A 27,966-nucleotide genomic window follows, 5' to 3' on the forward strand; every position below is an offset into this window, starting at 1 on the left:
TATCCTTGCTTATTCCAGTGCTTCTTTCCAATTGAAAGAGATGCGCAAACATTGGGCTCCTCAGCATCAATTCAATGGGCTTTTAGAAGGATCCAGATAGCTTTTTACCATCAGAATAAGTGGTCTATTTGACTATGACTGAACATCATCAATCTGCTGCTGATCCATTAGTTCATGGTTAGCATGCTACCATAATTTCTGTAGTATATTAGGATCCTCAAACCATGCTTGTAGCATTTTATAGAAACATGACACAATATGTCCCATAGTAGTATTTCCTGCAAGCAAGCTATTTTGATGGGTTTTGTTATTTTCATATTTGTTTCACATCTATCCTTCTAGCTTTCACCATCACCTTTGCAACCTATTTGGCCACTTTAAGATCATCACAAACTATCATACCCAAGTCCCGCTCCTCTTATGTGCATGAAAGTTCTTCACTCCCTAAACTGGACCATTCCTCAAGATTCACTAGGTTCTTTCTCCTGTTATCCACACCTTCAAGGGTGTCTACTATATTGCAGATTTTGGTATCATTCGCAAAGAGGCAAATCTTACCAGACAGCAATATTGCTTACTAAAATGTTAAAAGGAACAGGACCATGAACTGAACCTTGAGGCATACCACCAGTAACATCCCTTTCCTCAGAGTGATCTCCATTGATCACTATCCTCTCTTGCCTTCCATTCAACCAGTTCCTGACCCAATCCATTGCTTTGGAGCCCATCCCGAGGGCACTCAGTTTATTTATTAGAAGCTTGTGTGGAACACTGTCAAATGCTTTGCTAGAATATAAATATACCACATCTAGTGCATTCTCTCTATCCAATTCTCTAGTAACTCAGTCAAAGAAATTGATCAAAATTATCTGACAAGACCTCTTTAAGTTCCTTCACAGCTGAAGGGCTGAGAGCAGGACTGCAGAGGACAAACAAAAACAGGAATTGATGTATGGTAGACCCTGATCAATTTTCAGAGGACTGTGCTTGTGAGGAGCTAGCTAAACTAAAGATGGACCCAGATGACAAACATCAAGGGTAGAGAAGGAAGTTAGGGAGGTTCTGGTGGCTCCATTGGCTGACCTTTTCAGTGCTTCTCTAGAGTTGGGAGTGGTACTGTAGGACTGGAGAAGGGCAGTGGTCCTTCTCCAGAAAAGCATAAGTAAGGAAGATATAGGGAACTACAGCTGGTAAGTCTGACTTCTGTGGTAAGTAAATTAATGGAAACACTTTTAAAACAGAGAATAGTTTTAAAAAGTTTTGAATAATTTCCAAAAAGAGAAGTCCATAGGCCATTATTGAGATGGCTTGGGGAAATCCACTGCTTATTCCTAGGATAAGTAGATAAAATCTGTTTTACTACTTGGGATTTAGCTAGGTACTTGGAACCTGGGTTGGCCATTGTTGGAAACAAAATGCTGGGCTTGATGGATTTTCAGTCTATCCCAATATGGCAATTCTTATGATCTGGAATCCAATGGGTTACAGGACCTGAGGAAACATGGTTTCTTTCCATAGAGACTGGTCTTATCAGACAAATCTGATCAATTTTTTTGACTCGGTGACCAGCGAGTTGGATAGAGGGAGAGTACTAAATATATGAGGGTAAGTCAAAAATTAAAGACAATTATTAGATTACGCACTAACAGGAACAGAGCTAGAGAAATACCCATGTGACACCTATTTTGAGACAATTGCACTGGCTTCCTGTCCAATAGATAGTGCTGTATATAATCCATCAGACTGTATATCATGTAGCCACTGCATATTTTTATGACATTCTGGAGATATATCGTTCTGGGAGGGCATTAAGATCTGAGAGTAATATGAGGTTGTCAGTGGATAAAGTAGCTAAGATACATTAGGTAAAAAAAAAGCGATTCAGTGTTCTCAGTAGCTGGGGTGAAACTTTGGAATGCATTGCTGGGGCAAGCACGTTTGTGTGCTGGTGGGGCAATCTTTAAATAACTGCTAAAGACACAATTGTTTGTAAGTGCATTTTTGTGAGTAAGCGAGAAGTTGAACATTTGTGCAGATATTAAGCAGTTTTATCTTATGCGTATATGTAATGTTGTTTAGATCAGTGATTCCCAACCCTGTCCTGGAGGAACACCAGGCCAATCGGGTTTTCAGGCTAGCCCTAATGAATATGCATGAGAGAGATTTGCATATGATGGAAGTGATAGGCATGCAAATTTGCTTCATGCATATTCATTAGGGCTAGCCTGAAAACCCAATTGGCCTGGTGTTCCTCCAGGACAGGGTTGGGAACCACTGGTTTAGATGATTGTGTATGTTATTTGGAAGTGACGTAGGTTTTTAAGTGGGGTATAAATTTTTAAAATAAATTTACTTGTACATTGCCTATTGGATAGTTCGTCCATGTACAGTGCAGCATTCAGCCTTTAATTGTGTAGCAGCCATGGGTCGGAAAAATGGATGCTCCATTGCAAGAGATGCCTAATCTCTCCTGCCGTGATCCCCGAAACCTTTCCTGAATGTTTCCCAGCAGCAGGGTGTCCAATCCCTCCTACAGGACACAAACTTCCCACACGAACACCCGTGTGATCGCAGGCAGGAGGGTGCCCAATCCCTCCTGCCAGACAACCCCCCACCCCAAACCCCTAATGGACCATGCACACACACCCCCACTCGGACTCCCCCTAACTCCCTGGTGCATCCCACAATGCATTGGGAAGGGGCATGCCTGCCATTATGAGGAAGGTGGGCCTACCGGCTGGCCGGAGGAAGGACCTGTCTGGTCATCTGCTAAGGTTAGAGAGGGGTCTGGGGGGTTGGGGGGGGTTAGGGAGAGTCCGGGTGGGAGTGGAGGGAGTGTTCGGGGGGGGGGGTTCAGGGTGGGGGGCTTGTCTGGCAGGAGGGATTGGGCACCTTCCTGCCAGCAATCACGTGGGTGTTTGTTTGGAGGGGGTTGTGTCTGGCAGGAGAGATTGGGCACCCTCCTGCCAGCGATAGCATGGGTGTTCGTGTGGAGGGGTATTGTGTCCGGCAGGAGGAATTAGGCATCCTTCTGCCAGGAAACATTCGGGGAAGGTTTGTGGGATCTCGGCAGGAGAAATTAGGCATCTCTCCTGCCAGGAAATATTTGGGGGTGGGGGGTAGGGTCACGGGGATCACGGCAAGAGCAAATTGGCCTCTCTCCTGCTGAGATAGTTACCGGTGCAGGGGGACGGGTTGCCTGGGCCGCTGAGCTGATTGCAACAGACATGTTCTGTTCTGCTCTGAAACTTATCCAATAGAGCAAAGATCAATAAACAACAAATTAACCTGCTAAGTGCAACTAGTAAGAGCTAGAGTGTTTGTGCATGTCGGTTTGGTTTTGCAATAATTCCCAGAAGCAACCAGCTAAGTCTGGAGAAACAAGGAACCTTGTCAGGCTTATTTTTGTAGTTGCCTGACTTCCTTATTGGGCTCTGTCTTTTTGGCAAGCTGTTGGTGAGGCATATTGGGATGAAGAGAACATTTGACCAGGACCTATATGGGAAGAGATAAGTACTGCATACACAACGACGGTTTGCTTTGCTTTCAGACAAAAAACTTGGTCAGTGTGTGGAGTTTTTTTAATGCCTATAATGTAAAATTGCAGCATATGTGCACTATTAAAGTGAGAACTACCCTATGTATCTGAAGCTTTTTTCTCCATTTCTGTTGATGGGTTGTCTCTAGTCGAGCACCATCCATTTTGAACGCTTGGTTAAATTATGCACAAAGTGAACCCATCTGGAGAAATTGCTCCCCTTCTCTCGAGAGGCAGCTTGCATTTACAAGTCAGGCAAAGCAAAGCAAATATTTTGTGAGACATTTTGTCCCTGATTCTATAAAGTCCGCCTAAAGTTAAGCGCTGATACTACTATTAGATACAGGCTTAAATTCTATTAAACTTAGGTGCCCATAATAGAATTATGCTTAGCATCGCCTAAACGTGCTTTGGCATTGATCAGCATCCTAACATTTAGGTGACCCCAATTTTTGCCAGAGTTTTACTATGCCTAAAGTTACGTGCTGATATCAGAGCCTAAAGGTACCTGATTCACAAAGGGGTACCTAACTCAAAAACATGCCCAAGATCCATCTCTAACCATGTCCACTTTTAATGTAGGTGCTTTGGGCTACATTTTATAGAACTGAGTTTTGTGAGTTGGGCACCTAACTTTTAATTAAGTCCAATTAAAGCTGATTTATGAGATGTTGTACCAATATAGGCAACTGATTAAGCCTATTGCTCAAAGTAAGAGCCTATATTAGCGCCTAACTTTAGGCAGACTTTATAGAATCAAGGCCTTTATAAAAGGATATACATATATATGAAAGAGGACAGTAAGTCCAAAAAGTGAAGTCACAAAGCAGTATGGTAGAAGTCTGCTTTTGCTCCTCATAGAAGAACACACATGTAATTTGCACCTGCAATCAGAGCATCAGCAATTGTGCATTAGAGGGGCTGGATTCAGGAACATATTCTTAGAAATTCACAAAGATGCCTACATTGTCTGTATAAAACAGGAATCTTTTAGGATTTCTTATAAAGGCTTAATAAAAAAGCGAGAGGCAAATGCCACAAAAGTGAGCATATATTCAGATAAAGCCATCCAGATAACTTTACCTGGAGATCTTTAGAACAGCCATTTTCCCAACAAAAGTTGTTTTCTAACTTTATCTGGCCAGTCCTGAATGCCTCTTTGTATGTAGGTGAATTTTGAGTCGGCATTGATTTTGTTCAGACAGAATTTATCCTCTTGGTGAGGGATGCAGTGGTAATTTAAAATCCCCAAAGATTTGTCAAGTTAACTTCCAAAGACAAATAAACAAATCTTTTGGGCACTGACCTTTACATACTAAAATGCAATAGAAGTTTTTAGTGCAGAGAGCCGTGCTGAATGCTCCGCAGTGCTCCCGATGCTCAAAGAGTTCCTATGAGCGTCGGGAGCAGCGCGGTGCATTCAGGGCGGCTCCCTGTGCTAATAATCACTTTCGCGGGTTAGTTAAAAAAAAAAAGGGGGAGGGGTAGTTAACTTCCTATGATTTCCTGTTCCATTTTTTTAAATGAAACTTTTCAGGTGAAATATTTTGAAAAAGTAACATAGGACAAAATGTACTCTGCCACTAATAATGAAATCAGTCCCCTGCTGTGCTGTCTCCAACAGATTTAATTCAGAAACAAGCTGCCTGATATTTCAGAATTAGAATGTTGCCAGTTCCATTTTCAGACACAGACAACAAAAGAGGAATCTGATTTATATGACAAAATCAGCTCTATGTATGTATCCTCTACGGAAATCATTTTCCAGGTTCCTAAAAATACAGAGCAAAATGTCACCAATTTAGGAAATGGTACAAAGCATGACTATTTGTGTAGCCTTATGCAAATACGTAGTATTTTGAGTGACAGGAATATTTATTAAGTGGCAGGAATGAGATAGGCGATAAAGTGGTTTGTGGGTGAATGAATTGGAGTACAAGGAATGGGATGATGGGGATGTGGCATTAAGCTGGGATTATGAGATATTTTTATGGTTGTTTGTATTTTGAAATGCTTGGATTGTAAATCATTTGGGGCTTATTGATAGAAGTTATTAAGAAATGAAAGTAAATATAGGGCTTCTTGTATTAACCCAAGAAAGTGCTCATTTTAGTGAAATTTAGCTTTGAGATGCAGATGAGATCTTGGTTCATTTATATCCCTGAGCTAAATTTTGAACAAAATTTCTTGTGTGTGTTTGGGGTGGGGATGGGGAGAGCAACCACCACAAAGGAGACAGTCAACTCTGCACAAAAAAAAAAATCCAATTCCAAGAGAAGGAGCACAGCGTGCCTGGTCTTCAAACCCTCTTTATTAATAGCAAATAAAATATATGCAAGTGCTCTAAAATATTGGATGAGAAAAGGGCATAAGGTGGAGGAGATGTAATGGCGAGTCATCGATAATATTCAAGAAGGGTGGGGGTGGGGGGGGGGGTAATATGAAAAAACTTCTAAATGAAAGGGAAAGGCGTTTAATCTACCAGCTGGACACTGTTGAACCACGGGGCTTGAATATGGAGGTGGAATGGGCTTCACTGATAGGATAATGACCTCGTCCAATGGGAGTTAGGGGATATCAGCTGTTTTGAATGGTGTATTTAAGAGGGTTGTCAGGATGCCGCTGCCATCTTACTCTCTGAGCATTATAGGAGTCTGATGACAATAGTGGCCATGGTGAGTTACATTTTAAAAGTTGGCAGTATTAAACTTATATGACTAGAGAAAAGCAGTTTAATGGAGGGTATTGACTGTGTTTTCCTTTCTTTAGGGGAACCCTTGATAAAGCACACTGGGTTGCATTTACTAAAACTAAGTTTTAAAACTTTTTTGAATGCTAAAACTTTTGAGCTTCTAAATCTTTGAGCTTTTACTATAACTAATTGCTAATTTAAATGTACTAGAGAATTTAAAATATGATATTGGGCTGATGATGAAGAGCCATGTAATTCTCCCAGCTAAAAGTACTTTCTAAGCGGTGGAGTGGTGGGTCTGAGGCCAAAGAAGATAGAACTTTAACATCCAGTTCTGTACCTTTGATTGACAATATGTAAATGTTCTGGATGGAATTTTTGGTTTGAACCATCAATTATTTGAGCTATAAGTGCTCTAAAACAGTCACATCAAAGTGCAGCTAAAACAACTAATTCAAAATAATTAATATCACTAAATCCCACCAGTAAAATCAAGAACCTTCATCCTCTCATCTCTATTACCCTATTCATAATTCTGTCCTCCTCAAAATACTATAATGTAGTTTATTCATTCTGTAATTTGAACCTACTTAGGCATAGCGTGACTCAGAAATACCAGATTAGGCATGCACAGCTTCTGGTACTGAATATCCAGCTGTTTTGCTGTCCTAACTTTGGGGGTCTTTTACTAAGGCATGCTAGCCAATTTAGCGCACGCTAAATGCTAACGCATCCGTAGAATATAATGGACACGTTAGTATTTAGCGTGTGCTAAATCGGCTAGCGCGCTTTCATAAAAAGACCCCCTTTATGTGGTTACTTAGCCTGAATATCGCTGCTAATTAGCTAAATTGCCTCTGAACCACCCCTAATCTATCTGATTAGGAGGTGGCCAGTTAGCAAAGATAGCAGCAAAAAAAGCACTAAGGGTCTCCAGGATAAGGAGAGCAGAACGTTTTTTAAAGGGCCTGACACGGGCCTTGTTTTAGAATAAATGTTTGCATCAGGGATCAATGTAGTACGTAAGAGGGTGTGGCATCCACAGCCATGCGTGAGATACAAATGGCAGAAGAAAATGAAAAAAGACAAATCATCTTTACATACGAAATCAGCAAATTGGAGAAGGGCGAGACTGAACTGTGGGAGACTCCAAACCTTAAGGAACAGGATCGCTGTGCTTTTGGATAGCATTCTGGTATTGTGGGGATTGTACTACATGGTGCATTTTTTGTTGATATTTTCTACTGTGTGATTTGGACTCCCTTTCTTCTCATTGATCAGTTAGAAGAGATATTTATTTATTTAAAAATATATGTTCCGCTTGCACCAAAGCAAATTACAAATAAAATAAACATAATCATAAGATAAAAACGCCAAAAAAGAGTATAAAACACAATAAAACAAAACAATATACAGATAATATTTCCATTAATCACTTCATTCCTTCAGTCACTGCTTCTTAACCACTTACAAAGCTTCTATAAAAAGAGATGTTTTTAATCATTTTTAAAACTCTGAAAGTTATTATTCATTCTCTATTGTCCAACCAAAGTTTCACCCCTGCCACCGAAATAGCTACGGCTCTGATACTAGCATACCTCACATACGGAACTGGTTAAGTTCCATTGAATATCAGCTGCCAGCTTGCTCAGTGGGGTTTAACCTGGCAGGAGCTTCTCCTGCCTAGTTAAACTCTTTTGAATATTGATCCCAATATATAAAAAACCAAAGAAGGTTTGGAGCAATTTCTACCTACCCAGAATAGCCAGCACAGTGTTGTCTTTCAGGACCTCCATGGAACCTGAGCAGACAAAGTAAATGGCTTGTAGAGCATCTCCCTGACGGATCAGGTATTCTCCAGGCGCACAGAAAGAGGTTTTAATACTCAGAGAGAGAGAGCGTAGGCACCCACGGCTTGCAGATTCAAAGATGGGCAGCTGGAGAATTTCCTTGTTTAGATGCATAGCGATGTCGGCTCTTAACTCATCTGGGAAATCCCTCAGCAGCTGTTAAGCGAAACAGTTTTATAATCAGAATCTCAATACAATAGTTCTTCATGTAAAGTGGTATAGAAAAATGAATGCATAAATAAGTAGCTAAAATTGTGAGCAAGGGGTTTTGCGCTCTTTGGAAATTACTGTATGCTCCATCTACGGAAAGGGTGGTAGATGCGTGGAACAGTCTCCTGGAAGATGTGGTGGAAACAGAGACTGTGTCTGAATTCAATTAGGCCTGGGATAGGCACGTGGGATCTCTCAGAGAGAGAAAGAGATAATGGTTACTAAGGATGGGCAGACAAGATGGGCCATTTGACCTTTATCTGCTGTCATGTTTCTATGTTTCTGTCAGATCATATTTGGACACTACAGCATTTCAACTGTTGGTGCAGTCTTTAGTTTTATCAGTTATAGATTATTGTAATAAAGTTATGCTGTCTGATAACCAGAAGCACCTTCAAAGGCTCTGTATGTTACAAAACATGGCAATTCATCTGATTTTCAATTTTAAAAGATCAGAAGGCATGTATTAGGTTTAAGTCAGGTTGTTTCTGTTATAAGGCACTTCATGGCTTGCTGCCTGGTTATTTACTGGATCACTTTGTATTTAACAATTCTCTTCACTCTTCATGAAATCTGACATTCTTTGTCCTTCCCCCAGCCAGAGGATGCATGTTTAAGAAGCCTAGTTCCTAACAAATCTAAAACCCTTCTCCCTGTATCATCGCCTCATCCAAGCACTGAGACTCCGTAGTAGAGAATGACAAGAGGACAGATTTTTCACCGTCCTCGCGAGAACTCATTTTTCTGTCCCTATCCCATTCCTGCAAGCTCCGTCCTCGTCTGCACAAGCCTCAAACACTTTAAAATCACAAATAGCAACATTCTAGAGCTCATATTGTGATGTCATAATGCCTCATTCCACCAATGCCTAAGCTCTGTCCTCATCTGTACAATCCTCAAACACTTTAAAATCACAAATAGCAACATTCTAGAGCTCATATTGTGATGTCATAATGCCTCATTCCACCAATGCCTAAGCTCTGTCCTCATCTGTACAATCCTCAAACACTTTAAAATCACAAATAGCAACATTCTAGAGCTCATATTGTGATGTCATAATGCCTCATTCCACCAATGCCTAAGCTCTGTCCTCATCTGCACAATCCTCAAACACTTTAAAATCACAAATAGCAACATTCTAGAGCTCAGATTGTGATGTCATAATGCTTCATTCCACCAATGCCTAAGCTCTGTCCTCATCTGCACATGCCTCAAACACTTTAAAATCATAAGTGCTCAAGGCTTGTGCGGTTAAGGCAGAGCTTATAGGAATGGGGCAGGGACAGAGACAGCAATAATATTTGTGAGGACGGGACGGGGAAAATTTGTCCCTGTGTCATTCTCTACTCTAGAGTTCTGCCTGTCTTTTGGGACCTGAGCATAGAACAGGGAGCACTTCTGAAAATGCTACCCTGGAGGTTCTGTTATTTTAACTTTCTGGATTTTGAAAGAATTCTAATGATTTTTTTCATTCAAGTCCAGAAGTTAGAATGATGGCTAATCTGTTTGGACATTTTTCCAGTTGAGAGGAACTATTAATATAGCAACAGAACTGTCTTTGTGCAAAGAAAGTAACAAAAGCAAGAGAAATAGAAAATCAATATGGTTCTCCAAACAAGTGGCTGAAAAAAGAAAGGCAAAAAGAGATGGCATTTTTCTGCACAGAAGAATGCAAGAAGAGGAACGCAGAAAACATTACCAGATAAAACTCATACAAACAAAGAGAGAAATAGGGATAGCAAAAATATATACAGAATTTAAAAAGGCTAGAGATGTAAAAAGTGGTGACAAAGCTATTTTTCAGATGTGCTGGAGAGGAGGAGGAACATTAGAAATGATTAAGGGCTCCTTTTACGAAGTCGCGTTGGCGGCTTAATCGTGCGCGACTTTTAATCATGCGCTAATGTAATGTAATGTAATGTAATTTATTTCTTATATACCGCTACATCCGTTAGGTTCTAAGCAGTTTACAGAAAATATACATTAAGATTAGAAATAAGAAAGGTACTTGAAAAATTCCCTTACTGTCCCGAAGGCTCACAATCTAACTAAAGTACCTGGAGGGTAATAGAGAAGTGAAAAGTAGAGTTAGAGGAAAAATAAAAATAAAATAAACATTTTAACAAGACAGCATTGATCTAAATACTTTGGAAGGTAGAAGAGAGGAGAGAAAGGAATAGAAGCAGAAGGGGGAGCCGTTGAACAGTAGAATTCTGGAGAAATTTAAATGATAGAAATAGAACAAAACAAAGACAAAAGGCAAAACAATAGATAAGATTAAAGATAAATCATAAGCTGGAAAGAAAAATAAAATAAAACTTTGTCTTCAATCCACGGTTTCAGCGTCAGTGATGAAGTGGAGCAAGTAAGTTTAGGAGGAGCGATTGACGTTTCCAGAAAGGGCTTCTTCAGGGAAGAGACTTGGCCGACAGTCCCAGGATGCCTATGTCTCCTCCCCTGCGATGTTCTCCCATCCATGCATTCCCCCGCGCTAGCCGAGAAACTACTGCCTGCTCAAGAGGAGGCGGTAGCAGCGAGCGTGGCCGGCAGTTTAGCGCGTGCTATTAGGCGCGTCAAACCGTTGCCATGGCTTTGTAAAAGGAGCCCTAAGTGCCATTAAATATCAAATTCCAGGTTACTCAGCAGGGTGTAATTGGGCAGGAGCCTCTCCTGCCTGGTTAAACCTTTTTGAATAATATTTTTTTAATACTATGGGAGACAAAAACAGTGACAGAATTCAAAAATATGTGGGATGAACTCAGATTAGGTCAGACAAACCAGGAGCAAAGATCTCCACAATCCAAACAGAAATAAACAAACCGCAGTGGAGATATGCAGTAACGTTAGTGTGCAATTTATTCAACAATTATGAAAATCTGTGTGAGAGCTCGACACGCCCGTGTTTCGGCCAATGTGGCCCGCCTCAGGAGCCTTATTGAAAATGTTCAGTTACTTGCGTGGTGTAGCCTACAATGAATGAAATATCTCATCCAAGTGTTATGAATTCTAAATAATGAAGATACCGTACTGGTTTCTACATACCAACATTACTGCATATCTCACTGTGGTTTGTTTATAAACTCAGGTTATCCATATGCAGAGAAAGCATTGATTCACGGCAAAACTTAGCAGTGCTTAGACAGTAACTTAGTAGATGGGAAGTAAGGCCAACGTCAGGCAGATTTCTATAGTGTGTGTCCTGAATATGGCACAATGGCTATAAATGGGCTACAGTGGGCTTTGACAGCAGCTCTAGTAGTTGGGAAGTAAGGCCAGTGCTAGGTAAAGACAAATGATGGTCACATTGCAGGCCTACTCCTTGGAGAGTGATGTTCCATGTAAAGAATGACATGGTGACAGAATTTGTCACTATCCCTGTCCCCATGGATAACCACGAGAAACCATTCCGTGCATAGTTTGGGGGGTTTTTTTTGGGGGGGGGCAGGAGCTCCGCCCTAGCCCCAGCAGAATCTTGCGGCACGGCCCATCTCCAGCTTCCGACTGCACCTCCTACCTCCTCCCAGCGTTGTACAAGGATCATTTCATTAAAAATGCACAGTTTGGCAACATTGAAGAGTGGATGATGCAATTGCAGTAAACCTTGTTTCACTTTCACTTCAGTGCGTGAAGCAGCAGGACTTGTGCTTAGGCGCTTTGCAGTGTACATAGTGTGGGTATGACAAGTGCGGGAAATGGAGGCTGCAGGTGTCTCGGGTACTGTGTCTGTTGACGATCAGAGGTCGTACATTATGATTGAAACTCTGTGGCAAAAATCCGACAGAAATCCACAGTGCGTTACATGAAGTTTGTGTTGAGTTAACAGTGGACTGTAGTACAGTTTCTCGTAGGCAACTCATTTTCGGAGTGGTCGTGTGAGCATAGATGATGAAGCAAGACCAAGAAGGCCGAAATCAACAACCGATGAACAATGTGTGAAATTCGTGTCTGATGCTCTTGAACAAAATCGTCGTGCGACATGTGAGGAACTTTCTAAAACCACAGGGATTCCACTAACATCAGTATACCGCAGAAAAATGCACAAAACTTGACCTCAGTTGCTCTTGGCTGGGCCACACATTCTTCACGACAATGCTTGCTTGCACATATGGAATGTCGTCATTGAAAAACTATGCAAATACGGCTGGGAGGGGTTACCTCATGCTCCCTACAGTCCATACATAAGTCCACCAGACTTTGATTTTTTCCCAAAGTTGAAACAACTTCTGGAAGTGCTTTCTTCTGCCTTTACTCAAGCCATTCGGCAACTGAATAAAAATGGGATCTTGGATGGAATAATGAAGCTTCCCGGACGTTGGGACTTGGTCATTGCAAAGCAGGGAAACTATATTGAAGAATTGTAAAGAAATACTTGGAAAAAAAAAAAACAAAACATGTAAATAATAAAAAAAAATAGTGTGCATTATTTATGTAATGACCCTTGTACCTTAAATCTTTGGTGCAGCCGCCGCACAGCATCAATAAGAAAACCTGCCCCCGGAAGTAGAATGAAGGATTCCGGGGCAAACCTGCTTGGTGACGGTGTGTGGCGGCTGCCCCGAAGATATAAAGTACAACAGGTGAGAGAAACAGGGAAACAGGTGAGAGAGCGGGAGCCAACTATCGACCACCAATATTTGGGGAGGCCATGGCCCCTGTAGCCCTGTTCTGATGCCTATGTAACCATGTCATTCTTTAGTGTCTATCTCAACCTCAGTCCTTCTATACCAGCATTCTAAAATGCAAGGCTTGAGGGTCAGTGGCTGTGCCCATTCATACTCTGATTCTTATGTGAGCCAATTCTAGGATAATGAACCCATTGTGACATCACTGATGAAGTTGGCTCTTAGGCATTGGTGGAATGAGGCATTATGACATCACAATATCAGCTCTGGATACCATAGACTGTCATTCTTTAGTGTCTATCTCAACCTCAGTCCTTCAACACCAGCATTCTTCAATGTAAGGCTTGAGGGTCAGTGGTTGTGCCCAATCATACTCTGATTCTTCCTTCTCTTCTTAAAGAATGACATCAAGATGGTTTCCCGCAGTTATTCATGGGGACAGGGACAGTGACAGTGACAAATTTGGGCACCATGTCATTCTCAACATGGGCCTTATTTTATAATATAGATGTGTGGTAGGCTTGCAAAGTCTGGATAATATTGATTTATTTTATTATTTTAAATTCCATTTTGGTGGGCACTGACACAAAATTGACTCCACAACTCATTTTTATGTATTTATGCAATTACAACTAAATCTACTGTAGTTCAGGAATAAAGTAGACTCAACCTCATATCAATGGAGGTGTTCTGAATATTTTATTGCAGAAAGACAGAAGACTGGCATGGAACAATGTAAAGATGAAAAGAGAGAAATGATATCACTTACTTCATTGGCATCGATGCCATTGTTAACGGACCATGTGGTCTGGAAACACTCCAGCATGCGTTGCTTTAGCTGCTTAGGGATCCGATGTACCCGGATGAAATCTTTCAAATCCTTGGTACGGGTGTGGTAGAGAGAGCGTCGGGAGTACATCCTCTGAATGATGGCAGTCACATTTCCAAAGACCACTGCATGCATCAGAGCTGTAAGAAAACAAGCTCTAGCTCATGAAAAGCCAATAGACTTGGAGAAGTTAAAATAATTACTATTGGGAAGATGACCATGTTATGGAGATAGGCAAGAAGTGTAATGGTGATGTCTTATTTAAGCTAAGCTTATATAGAATTAAATATTCAGCTGGCGGTGGTTTGCGCTTTTTTTTTTTGGCTGCTATCAGCATTATGCCTGAATATTCAATGCAGGGTCATGTCCAGGCACTGGCATTGAGTATCTGATTATGAGCAGCCAGCTAGCCCATTGGAGAGGAGGAGTAGCCTAATGGGCTGAGAACCTGGGGAACTGGGTTTCATTCAGCAAATAAACCAGCAAGTGGAGAAGTTCAACTGATTTGGTAGACCATAAGAACTACCCACAAAATGCCAAAAATAGTGTTGCAGACGATGAAACAAGCACCACAAACACTTAAATGAATTATCAATTTGAGGCTCCATTTAAAAAGCCACAGCAGAGGTTACTACTGCGGCCTGGACCGCAAAATGCTTCGACACTGCTTAGACACTCATATGAGTGTTGGAGCAGTGTCAGAGCATTTAATACTTTGGGCCGCCAGAGAAACCTCTACCGTGGCTTAGTAAAAACCAACATTAGTGAATTTTTAGTTTTAGCCAATTAAGTGATTCACCCTATATAGTCTGAGAGCAGAGCAGTGGTGCTACCTGGGGGGGGGGGGGATCTGAGACTTTTTTCTCCTTTCAAATTAACAGTTCACTAATCCTCCCTCCCTTCCCCCTTTTACAAAAGCGCACAAGAGATGTTTAGTGCCAGCCGGCCTGATGCTCATTTGAATTTAGGACCATCGGAGTAGCGCAGAGCATTCAGTGTGCCAGCCGGTGCTAAAAACCTCTTGCACTCTTTTGTAAAAGGGGGAGGGGGATATTAATAATTAATTTAAGTGTTCATGGTGTTTTTTCATCCTCCGCAACACTATTTTTGGCATTTTATGGACAGTTCTTTTGATCTACCAACCTGGGTTTAATTCCCACTGTAGCTCCTTGTCATTTAACCCTCAATTGACCCAGGTTCAAGACTTAGGTTGTGAGTCCACTAAGGACAAAAAAAATACTGCATATAAGCCCCCTCTTTTACGAGCGCATAGCGCGGGTTTTACTGTTGGCAGTGGTGGTAATTGCTCTGACGCTCATAGGAATCCTATGAGCACTGGAGTAGTTACAGCCACTGCCGGCGCTAAAACCCACGCTATATGTTCGTAAAAGAGGGTAATATTTGCAAACTGCTTTGGTTGTACCCACAGAAAGATAAGTGATTCTGTTATTATTGTTCAGATTGTGAACAGAGGTTTAACTATGGTGGTACAGAAATTTCTAGTGCAATGATGGTCTGATGGCAGCCTCTGTTTGGTTCTAAACACTTGAACACTAATAGGTTGTGGGTCTGAGCACTATTTATTTATGTATATAACTAGTCTTATAGCCCGTTACATTAACGGGTGCTAGAATATATGTGTATGTGTCTGTCTTTATTTTTTTTTCTCTCTCCTTAGCCACTTTCTGTCTTTCTGTCTTTCTTTCTTTCTTTTCTCCTTGGCTGTCCACCACTACTCCTTGCCTGCTCCCCCTGTCCATTCTCCCTTCCTTTTACCTCCCCTGTGTCCTACACCACCCCATCACTGCTCACCTTATCCAGCAGCAGCCCTTCTCCCTTTGTTTTACCTCCCCCCGTCCATCATCACCTCCTTCTTGCTCCCCCCGTCCAGCAGTAGGCCTGCCTTCATTTTTCTGCCCCCCTTGTCCATCAGCACCTCTTCCCCTGTCCATCAACCCCTTTTTACTGCTCCCCCCTTCCAAGCAGTATGCCTCCGTTCCTTTTTCTGCCCCTCCATTTCCCTGTGCTGCAGCATTTCCCTCCCACCCCACTTCCCTTTGACTAAGAAGGTAAGGGGGAAAAGAAAGAGACACCCTGGACCATGGAAACAAAAGGGGGGGGGGCAGAGAGAGAGACATCCTGGACCAAGGAAGGAGGGAGGGAAAAAAGACAGATGCTAGACCAAGGAGGGAGAGATACATATACCTTGGACCAAGGAGGGAGACAGAGAGATTCCTTGAAGTAAGAAGGGAGGAAGAGAGAAATTCTAGACCAAGAGGAGAGAGAGAGACCCTGGATCATGAAGGGAGAGAAGGAAAGAAAAGAGATGCTGGACTAGGGGGGGGAGGTTAAGGGGTGGTGGTTGCATGAGGAAAGGAAGAGATAGAAGAGAAAGTGAACTTGGGAAGGTTCAGGAAAAAAGCAAAGAGATGCTGGGTATGGAGGGAGCATAGAAATAGGGACACAGAGAGGCAATACTGGACACAAAGGGAGGAATAGTGGCACAGAGTGGAATGCTGGACAGAGTAAGATAGAGACACAGAGAAGAGATACTGAACATGTGGTAGACTAGGGAAAGAGATACAGAGGGAAAACATTGAATGGATAGGGATGCAGAGGATAGATTTATAATTAATTGCTGGTGCCGGCTTCAGGTCTTCCTCTCTGGCGGGTCCTGTCTACTTCATGAAAACATGAAGTAGGCAGTACCCACCAGAGAGGAAGGCCTGAAGCCGGCAACAGCAGCGAATTTTAAACACTGCTGCTGCCCGAAGAAGCCAGTCCTTAACCACAAAGCTGGGGGGGAGGGTTTTAAAAGGTACAGCGGCGGTGGTGGTGGGGGGTTTGAAAAGCCATCGGCCGTGAAGTATACTGCCGACGACTTTTCAGGACTTTAAAAACTTGCCTGTTTTATTTTTAAATGCCGTCCGGGCTCAGCCGCCATGGCCAGCATCCGCCGACAGCCGCCACGGCCAACAGCCACCGTGGCCTGCAACCACCGACAGCCGCCGCGGCTGACATCCGCCTCAGGCCGCCGACAGCCACGCGGCCAACATCCGCCTTGGGGGGGAGGGAGAGAGAGAGAGCTTCGCACGCAAGCGCACTTCTACCGGTGCCCTACAGCGCACGGAAAACAGAACACGCAGATGGAGTGCGCATGCGCGGCTAGCATTTTATTATATTAGATGAGTATTTATATTTCCGATACTGTGATGCGAATTTAACTGTTGATGTATTATCACGGTTAAATATTATTATTTTTCCCGGGTTGTAGTTAACTAAAAAGAAGGTTAACATGATTTTCTTGTAGAAGGGCACTACTGCATGTTGTTCTTCGATGGCGCAATCTTGCAATAGGGCGTCAATGTTTCTGACCTTGTGCTTGCCATATGACTAAAGGCCGAGCGCTGCACTGTGTGTGGATGAACTATCCAACAGGCAATGTACGAGAACATATGTTGCATTTTGCTAGCTCTATTCCAGTTATCACATAATTTAACAATTGCCTTTAATTTTTGATTCACCCTTATATATATGTGCTGTATATGCGATAACTGGAATAGAGCTAGCAAAAGGCAACATATGTTCTCGTACATTGCCTGTTGGATAGTTCATTCATACATAGTGCAGTGCTTGGTCTTTAGTCATATGGCAACCACAAAGTCAGACACATATAATATAATACATATATAATATATAGTTCATCCAGGGGCTAGTGCACATAGGTGGCTAGCTATCAAATAATGGCATCTTTGATATGTGTAAGTGGCGTGTATCTCTAGGTGCCAGTTTATAGAATTACTTTTATAGTGCTGAGGAGGTCTGTAAGAGGGTATTCAGAGGAATTATCTCAGTCAGAGGCAATTACCCAGATGGCGGGTGCTATTATTTGAAGAAGTGCTTTAGAATATTGATCAAATTGTTTATAGCCTACAAAAAAAGAGCTGTATACTTTTTAAGAAAGAAATACTAGACTATAGTACAGAGCTGATATGATCATCCAATCTATCCTTCTGAACTGCTAGAGATAATTTGCTGGCAGGTTTTCTATTCATGTCACCTCACCAGAACCCACACTCAGAGCCATTTTTAGCAACTGTCAGTGTAAACTGGACAGTTAATACCCAATTAGCTCATGGCACAGTTTGACATTTCATGCAAAATGATTATTCATTACCGAAAGCAGGAACAAACAACTAGTCTTAATGCATAGGAAAATACTTCCAAGAAGAAAGTCCATGACCTGTAAATTATTCAGAGTGAAAAGGGCCCTAATTAACTAAAAAACAAAAAAAAAGGGTCAAATTACATTTGTGCAAGCTATGGAACAAATGTACCACCTCTGAGGATTTGGAAAGGAGCAAAACAAGGATAACTAATTCCTCTTAAAATACTGTATAATATATAGTTTATGTATGGATAAGCATGGATTTCATGGGGGCCAGAATTCAAAAATGATTAACTGGGTAGGAGAGACTCCTACCCTGTTAAATCCTGCTGAGCTGGCCATATGCCGATATTCAATGGCTCTTAACTGGGTAGTGCCACTGAATATCTTGTCTGACTTGCCATAAGAACTGCCATACAGGGACAGACCGAGGGTCAATCAAGCCCAGTATCCTGTTTCCAGCAGTGGGCAACCCAGGTCCCAAGTACCTAGATAGATCCCAAGTAGTGAAACAGATTTTATCCTTCTTATCCTAAGAATAAGCAATGTATTTCCCGCAAGCCATCTCAATAATGGCCTATGGACTTCTCCTTTAACATAACAAAAACTCACTTCTATACCGCAGTACCGTTAAGTATTTGGTTTACAAAAGAAAAAAAATAGATGGAATACTTCAATTGCCCAAAGAATCGCGTGACCAAAAATGTTTATAAATGTCATCTGAATTGATGGTAAGTGTTAGAGGACATAATTAAATGATTCAAATCCTTGTCCCAAGATGCCACTTGATAGGATAGAAGGTGTTGATGATATCTTTTAAATTTACAGCCTTTGACCGATGGAAAAGTAAATACAGCATGTGAATGTCTAGTGTGGCGTAAAGCACAATCCTTTATAAGTTAGGCGCATCTTAACTTTTAGGCACACCATATTTATGCCAAGCTTATCTTGGCCTAGAAACCTGCATCTAAGTTAGGCGCCTATCAATGCCTAAGTCCAGAATAGGTGCTTACATACAAAATACACCCACGATCCACCCCCTAACCATGCCTACTTTGTGGTAGGTGGTGCCTTAGACCAGATGCCTACCAAATTAGATGCCTAACATAAAATATAAGTACGATTTATGCCAATTATGAGATGCTGATTGTCAATTATTGGCATCATTTAAGTCTATTAAACAATCAAATTAGGCACCTACATTGACAAGGCGCGCCGATGTAGGTGGCATTTATAGAATTTTCCTGTAAGTGCATTTAGTATGTGAGATAAGACTTACTGCATTAAACACGTTAAAACATTTTATGCCATTTTGTCTGTTAATGTACACTAAACCACATGTTAGCTGTTTTTTAAAAAATATTTTTTGCAGGAGGCATCATGGGTGGAGAATGGGCATAGAAGCATTATCCAGCTAGTGCATTCTGATTAGCACAAGTGGATATAGTAGGATTAACATGGGAGCTGTGAGCACCTCCTAAAATAGGAGGCAGTAATTGCTCTCATGTTAATGTTTTACAGGTACTGTGCACTAAGGCGAACATTAGTGCTAAGTCTAGATTTTCGTGCACCTTAGTAAAAAGGCTCCTAAGCGCCCTGCTCTAGAATTGCCCTCACAACGACTACTGATACCTTTATTAAACATTTACATTAGGAGTGGCATACTTAGGAGTGGAAAAGCGGAGGGGACATGATAGAAACTTATAAGATCTTGAAGGGGATAGAGATGGTGGAGAGGGACAGATTCTTCAGACTAGCGGGGGCAACAAAAACAAGAGGGCATTCAAAAAAAACGAAAAGGTGACAGTTTCAGAACAAACGCTAGGAAGTTCTTCTTCACTCAAAGGGTGGTGGATGCCTGGAATGCGCTTCCAGAGGAGGTGGTAGGGTAGAGTACAATTTTGGGTTTCAAAAAGGGATTGGATGATTTCCTGAAGGAAAAGGGGATTGAAGGGGATAGTTAGATGGTTACTATACAGGATATTAAATGAATAGGGAATAAAATGTTTTAGGTAAAAGATCACTTACAGGTCATGGACCTGGGGGGCTGCCGCGGGTGCGGACTGCTGGGCGAGATGGACCCATGGTCTGACTCAGCAGAGGCGACGCTTACGTTCTTATGTTATGCTCTTAATAATAATGTATTTTCTTGTATACCGCCCAACCAGTAGTTCTGGGCGGTTCACAACAGGAGAATACTGAGACATTTCAGCACATGATAGAGTTTCATAGAACACACTATCTATGTACAATCTAAAATTATATAGTAAGGGAGTGGGGCTGGGGCAGTCCACCCCCAGGTACTGTCTTGGTGGGGGCACTGGCATCTTTCCGCCCCCCACGGCACACTTGTGCCCTACTTTCCCTGCCCCCCCATATCTCTTTAAATTTCCCCCAGCGTGAACAACTACTCTGGCTTGCTGCTCTCGCCAGCCTGGCTACCTTTGAAATCAGTTGCGGGGCCAGGAAGTGACATCAGAGGGAAAGCCAACACCAGTGTGAGCAGCAGGCCAGAGAAGCTGCTCACGCTGGCAAAGATTTAAAGAGGTACAGGGGTGAGAGTGTGGTGTGGGATGTGTGGAAGGAGCGGGGGATGGTACAGAAGAAGCAGGAAGCAGAAGAGAGGGTGTGGGGGGAGGGGGGCACCGCCTCAGACACCTCCTACCCTCGCTACACCCCTGGGAGTATGCATTTGTTAGTGTGCATTCAGGGGCCCTTTTACTAAACAGCATAAGCCTTTGTCCTATGTTCGTCTTAATTAGATTGTAAGCTCTTTTGAGTAAGAACCCTCTCTTGTTTGTTCAACAGCGTTGCATGCGTCTGGTAGTGCTTTATAAATATCAAATAGTAGTAGTAGTAAACAGCAGTAAAAAGTGGCCTTAGTGTGCCCTTACATGGGTCTTTTTGTGCATTAAGACTATTTTTACCGCAAGGGTTAGATGGCTGAATTTCCTTTTTTTTATTTTTTTTAATTAATGGCCATATGCCAATTTTGTCATTAGCATGTGGCCATTAAAGCACATTAGCATGTGAGATCTTACTGCCACCCATTATGTATGTGGTATGGGATCATATGCTAATTGGTTACTTGAGTACCTGATTGTAAAACTGCTTAGATAATCTTGATAGGCGGTATATAAAAACCTAATAAACTTGAAACCTAATATAGCAACATAGCCGTGCTAACTGATTAGCGCAAAACGTGCCCACTCTTCTTACACATTCCAAAATTAAGGTGGGATGCTTCAGTACATCCTGCAGTATGCCATTTTTTTTTTTTTTGTTCTTGTGGTAAGCATGTGTTAGCACTTACTGCAGCTTTATAAAAGGGTCCCTCAGTTTGGTAAGATACCTTAAAAATGTTACTGCACACAAAGTTGATTTCATTAGCATTAACATAGAAATTGCGAACTATTGCAATCCTTAGCTAACATGTCAATTAGAACCGGGCAAATACCAGAGGACTGGAGGATAGCAAACGTCATACCAATATTCAAAAAAGGATCAAGAGGTGAACCAGGAAATTACAGACCTGTGAGCCTCACATCAGTTCCTGGGAAGATAATTGAAGCACTAATTAAAGACAACATTGTACAACACTTGGAGGATCACAACTTAATAAGGGCTAGTCAACACGGCTTTAGGAAAGGGAAGTCATGTTTGACAAATTTGCTTCATTTCTTCGAGGAGGTGAACAAACATTTGGATAGTGGAGATCCAGTGGACATAGTTTACTTGGATTTCCAGAAAGCGTTCGACAAGGTTCCGCATGAAAGGCTTATGAGAAAACTACTGAGCCATGGAATAGGAGGAGAAGTGCACAGATGGATTGGCAAATGGCTAGAGAACAGAAGGCAAAGGGTGAGCATAAATGAGCAATACTCGGACTGGGAGAGAGTGACTAGTGGCGTCCCCCAGGGTTCGGTTCTTGGGCCTATTTTGTTTAATATTTTTATAAATGACCTTGAAGAGGAAACAACATGCAATATAACGAAGTTTGCAGATGATACAAAACTATGTCGGGTGGTTGGCTCTCTAGGGGACTGCGAGGATCTCCAGAAGGATCTAAACCAGCTGGAAACTTGGGCAAAAAAGTGGCAGATGAGTTTTAACATAGACAAATGCAAGGTGATGCATCTAGGAAAGAATAACAAAGAACATGAATATAAGATGTTGGGGGGTGACATTAGCCAAATGCGAACAAGAAAGGGATTTAGGGGTACTGATAGACAGAACCCTAAAGCCTACGGCTCAATGTGTGGCGGCGGCGGCGAAGAAAGCAAACAGGATGTTGGGCATGATTAAGAAGGGGATCACGAGTAGATCGGAAGAGGTCATAATGCCACTTTACAGAGCAATGGTCAGACCTCACTTGGAATACTGTGTCCAACACTGGTCTCCATACCTTAAGAAAGATATAACTCTGCTGGAGAGGGTGCAGAGACGAGCCACGAAACTAGTCAGAGGAATGGAGAATTTGAGCTATGAGGAACATCTCAGTAAACTGGGACTGTTCGCCCTAGAGAAGAGAAGACTGTGAGGTGATCTGATAGAGACTTTTAAAATATTAAAAGGATTTGATAAAATAGACCAAGAAGCAGCATTGTTAACATTTTTGGAAGTCACATGGACAAGGGGTCACAGCCTGAAACTGAGTGGCAGCAGATTCAGGACAAACATCAGGAAGTTCTGTTTCTCACAGCGAGTGGTTGGTGCTTGAAATGCTCTCCCGGAGGAGGTTGTGGCGGAGACTACTGTTCTGGGTTTCAAGCACAAGTTGGATGCACATCTTCTTGAAAACCATATCGAGGGATACGGGAAATCCGGGTCTCCCAAAAGATGTACTTAAAAGGGCCACCGCGTGCGCGAAACGCCGGACAGGATGGACCTAGGTCTGATCTGGTGAAGGCATTTCTTATGTTCTTATGTTCTTATTAACATGCACACAATTGATTTCTGGGCATTGAAAAGCTCTATTGTACATTCATTTTTTTTTTTTTCCAGTAACACAAATATGTGAAATGAAGAAAAAAAGAAGAACGAAAATCAGAGGAAATAACCTCCAAATTTTCTGATAATGAATCAATTTATTTTTGCCTGTGTACATCCCTGATTTAAATAGCACTACAAGGTGTCTACAGTGCCTTGCTGAAGACAGAGTCTGTGGCAGTGGAGCCTATAGTCCAGTCAATAGACCGAGGATTCGCAAATCCAGTCCTGGTGGTCCACAACCCAGCCTGGTTTTCACGATTTCCACAATGAATAAGTATGAGATCTATTTGCAGTAACTGCTTCCAAAGCATATAATTTAGACCTTCTACATATTCACTGTGGAAATCATGAAAACAACTACTAATACTACTACTTATCACTTATATAGCACTAAAAGGTGTACATAGCGCTGTTCATTTTGACATTTATAAACAGTCCCTGCTCAGAAGAGCTTACAATCTAATTTGGACAGACAGACATGACATAGAGGATAGGGGATGCAGAACCCAAGGTGAGAGGAGTTAGGAATCGAAAGCACTCTCAAAAAGGAGGGCTTTTAAATGGGTCTTGAACACTGCCAGAGACGGGGTCTGGAGGCAGTTGAAGAGAAGGGCACAGATAGGAGGGACTTACCAGCTGAGCGGAGCTCAAGGAGGGAGGGGGTAGGGTGGGTATCATAGGAGGAGATAAGTGAAGAGAGATAGTGAGGGGCAGCTGAGTGAGTGAATTTGTAGGCTGGGTTGTGGACTTCTAGGACTGGATTTGAGGGCAGTAGAGATCAAACATGGATCCGGAAGTAAAGCCAGCATTTCCCTCTCTTTCTAATCCTTTTCACCCAGTTGCAGATGGTGGCATTACTGTGGGATATGTAATGGAGCTAAATAGAATAATATAGAAGACATATAGTGGTAACAGGTGGCTCATTTGACAAATGATACAAGCATAAACATGAACTGGGGAAAATCATGCAGGATTTATAAATAAAGATAATGGGAAAATAGTAGATGAATAGATAAAAGATATCAGACAGAAATAACAGAAATCATAGGTAAAAAATGCTAAGGAAATGGGGGAAGGCAATGTGGCTAAGACAGAGGATATCATGAAGTCAAGCAGAAATGAAGGGAATGGCAGAGAGCCATAGGTTTAACAAAAAAAGTAAAAGCAGGGTACCTTAACTGAGAGAAGAGCCTATAAATTCACTTCATTACTTTTCTCTCCATAGCACTTACATTGTGTCCTTAATAGTGCATCGAGTCCACAGCTTTAATATTTCACTCACTCTCTCAAAATCTTTTGGTATTATTAGCTGCCTCTTTGCATTTATCATTTACACATAGAAATGCTGGCTTAAAAATAATGAACCGAGTTTGCCGCATTCATAGCAAGGAGGCATTTGAAAGTTGTAAATCTCATTTGATCGGCTTGTCTGGTAAACAAGAATAAATAAAGGCAGACAGCAGCGAGGCACCAGACGTTACTTCTGCAAGAAATGAATTATATCCGACATTTGTGTTATTGGCAGGGCTGAACATCTGGGGGCAAGTAGAAGAATGATGACAAAGAAAAGGAGAACTGGATTAAGTGCCATTTATAGTCTGCAGTGTCTTAACTAATTTTACAAAAAACAAACAAACCCCCCCCCTCAAAAACTAAATAAAAATAAATACAAGCAAAATTTCATTATGATCAACTAAACTGCAGGGCTGCCCAAGTCCGGTCCTCGATAGCTACTGGCAGACCAGGTTTTCTGGATATCCGCAATGAATATGCATGAGAGAGATTTGCCTGCACTGCCTTCTTGGTATGCAAATCTCTCTCATGCATGCTCATTGTGGATATCCAGAAAACCTGGCCTGCCAGTAGATCTCAAGGACCGGACTTGGGCAGCCCTGCACTAAAGTAACAAAAGGTCTTTTCAAGAGCAGGTCAAATACTGTAATTACAGTCCTCCAGATTCTATATACTACAACCAAAGTTGAGCATGCAAATCTGTGTGCATTGCCAATTTACATGTGTAACTTAATTGATTAACACACTAATCAGCATGGATAATTGCTAAATAAATGATTATTGGCACTAACTGGAGCTAATTAGTATTTATATGCACAATTTTCTAAGCATATTCTATAAAGTGGTGCATGTAAATTCTATTGTGCAGATCCCAAAAGGGGGTGTGGCCAGGGAAGGTGCTTGGGCGAGTCATGGGCATTCCTAAAAGTTAGGCACAATGTTATAGAATATATATTATTTGTGCACAGTTTAGGTACAGGCTTTTATACTGGGTTTTCATTGGTATAAATGGCCACACCTAAATGTTAATCAAACGGACAGGTGCTAAACCATGCCTAACTCTGGAGAAAGTTTACAGAATAGTGCTAAGAGTAGGTTTTTTCAGCGCCTTTATTAGGTGACATATATAGAATTTTGTTCAAGAAACAGAGAAAAATGAAGGCAGATAGAGATCATATGTTCTATCTAGTCTGCCTAACCATGTCATATATTATCCCTTCCTCTCCCTTAAAGATCTAGTGTACTTGTTCCAAAGTTTCTTGAATTCAGATAGATGAAGAGATGGGCATCTCAGCAGGTACAGTTTAGAAAATAATTCATGAAAAGTTGGGCATCCAAGATTAGTGTAATATGGGTTTCATGAAAGCTGACACCTTGTCAAAAGGCCAAGAGGCTTGGAGATGCTCCGAAAAGACCAAATTAATTTTTTTTCATCATTTGGTGACTGGCGATGGGACTTGGGTCTATCACAGAGATCCTGAGTCCAAAATGGAGTCAATGGAGTGGAAGCACAAATCATCCCCCACTCCCAAAAAGTTCAAGACAGAAAAATCAGCAGGCAAAGTCATAGCAACAGTCTTCTGGGATGATGAAGGACTTTTGCTTCTGGAGTTGAAGCCACACAAGACAACCATAACTGGGGAGAGTTACGCCAACCCTATGATCACTTTGTGGGAGTCATTCAAAGAGAAAAGATGAGGAAAACTCACAACAGGTATGCTATTTCTTCACGACAATCACAGGCTGCCATCCAAGAATGTGGGTTTCAGCAGTTGAACCATCTACCCTACAGTCCTGACCTGGTTTCCTCAGATTATTTTCTGTTCTGAGTTTTGAAGAATTCTCTCCATGGACAGCGGTTTTCAAGTTAAAAGCCATTGACTATTGGCCTTTTGAAAATCCAAAAACATAATATCAACTGGCTCATCTTTATCTACATGTTCATTCACCCCTTCAAATATATGCAGTAGATTGGTGAAGCAAGATTTCTCTTGACTAAACCCATGTTGGCTTTCTTTTATTAATCTATGCTTATGTACTGTATATGTTCTGTCATTTTGTTCTTTATAATAGTCTCTACCATTTTGTCCGGCACTAATGTCAGACTCACCGGTCTTCAGGTTAGAGACCCCTGGATTACCTCAAACCTCTAAATCATAGATTTCCAAACTGTAGGTTGAGATTCCAAAAGGGGTCACAAAACCCAAATTTGGATGGGCTCTTCACAGATGCATAATTATTTTGCACTTCTGAGGGGGTCATACAATTTGATATGGCTGTTATCATTGGGTTTTGACCACATAAAGATTAACAAACACTGCTCTAGCTACTGAATTAAAACATAATTAGGGCATGGGCCATAGGGTCCATGGATCTACCAAAATTTTGCCTCAAACAGGGAAAAATACAGAAGCAAAGACAGAACTTGGCTTGTTCAACCTTTCCAAGACAAAAGATGTCCCCTTGAATCAGATGCTCTCTGGCTTGAAAAACTCAAGTTTGAGACCCCTGTATTTGGAAGGTCTTAGTCCAGGGTTCCCATACTAGAAAATCAAAGTCCAGGTAGGCTTCCTTGTGTGTGAGAGATAGGGATGGCCCATACATAGGGTAGAGGGGCCATGTGCAAACTCATTGTGGTACTTCATTTGCATAAGTCAGAAACAGCTAAAAGCAGGACAGAAAGGTAAAGGGTCATGGATTTAGTATACTACCTTTCTGTGGAACAACCAAAGCAGTTTACATATACTGTATTACATACAGGTACTTTCTTTGTTCCTAGTAAGTTCACAATCTAACTTTTATATGTCGGTCAATGGAAGGCCATGTATGAAAAACACAATTACTTAATGGTAGGATTAGGGTCACCAGACATCTGGGAAAACCCGGGCATGTCCTCTTTTTAGAGGACCATCCAGGTTCACGGACAGACTTTCCAAAACCCAGCAGTTTGTCCGGGTTTTGGAAAGCCCTGACAAGCTCCAGCTGCATTTGGAAGGCCTCTGAGCATGTGTTGGTGATGTCACACACATTCACGCATGCTCCAGGCCCTCCAGACATGGCTGGAGCTCGTCAGGGAAGAGAGGAGGCTGTGTGGGGGGCGGGGTTGGGGGCAGAACAGGTTGGGGCTGGAGGCTGAACAGGGCGAGGCTAGAAGTGGAACAGGGTTGGGCTGGAGCTGAACGGGGTAGGGCTGGAGGTGGAATGGGGTGGGTGGGGTCATGGGTCCGGGGTTTTGCATAAGAAAATATGTTAACCCTAAGTAGGACTAGACCTGGTGGGAAGACTCTGAACTCCACTCTCCCAAGTGCAGAGGACAGATTCCATCTTCCAGTGCAATTATTGTAGAGTTCTAAGACCAATGATAGATATCAAGTGGGAAGCAGATAAGGGCTTTGGTATGAGAGATTCTGGGGAGGGGGCAGAGCTGAAAAAAGTGCCTGGATACAAAAAATCATTTTCATGTACAAAGTCAAGGTGGGAAGGCCAGGGACCCCCTCAGATTTTATTTTTTATAGGGCAAACAGGCAGGAAGGGGATACTAGATTATGAACAAGAAAGAGGACTGGCGCAGGGGTTAGGGCTACAGCCTGAGGCTGTGGGTTCAAATCCCTTGCTGCTCCTTGTGATCCTGGGCAAGTCACTTAATCCCCTCATTGCCCCAGGTACACTAGATAAAGTTTCAGCCTGCCGGGACAGATAGGGAAATATGATAAAGTACCTGAATGTACACCGCTTAGGATATAAACGGTATATAAATAAATTAAATTAATTT

General features: G+C 42.0%; 1 protein-coding gene across 1 annotated transcript in view; it reads right to left on the reverse strand.

Annotated features, from left to right (window-relative positions):
* Positions 1–27,966, reverse strand: part of LOC117360399 (potassium voltage-gated channel subfamily H member 8-like) — a 559,270-nt gene that overhangs the window by 192,244 nt on the left and 339,060 nt on the right. Inside the window, exons 10-11 of the mRNA XM_033944108.1 lie at positions 13,682–13,881; positions 7,987–8,236 (exon numbers count right to left, since the gene is read on the reverse strand). Coding sequence (XP_033799999.1) covers positions 7,987–8,236; positions 13,682–13,881 — 450 coding nt within the window. The remainder of the gene's footprint in view (positions 1–7,986; positions 8,237–13,681; positions 13,882–27,966) is intronic.

Source organism: Geotrypetes seraphini, chromosome 5 (assembly GCF_902459505.1).
Source record: "Geotrypetes seraphini chromosome 5, aGeoSer1.1, whole genome shotgun sequence".
NCBI classification, from domain to species: domain Eukaryota; kingdom Metazoa; phylum Chordata; class Amphibia; order Gymnophiona; family Dermophiidae; genus Geotrypetes; species Geotrypetes seraphini.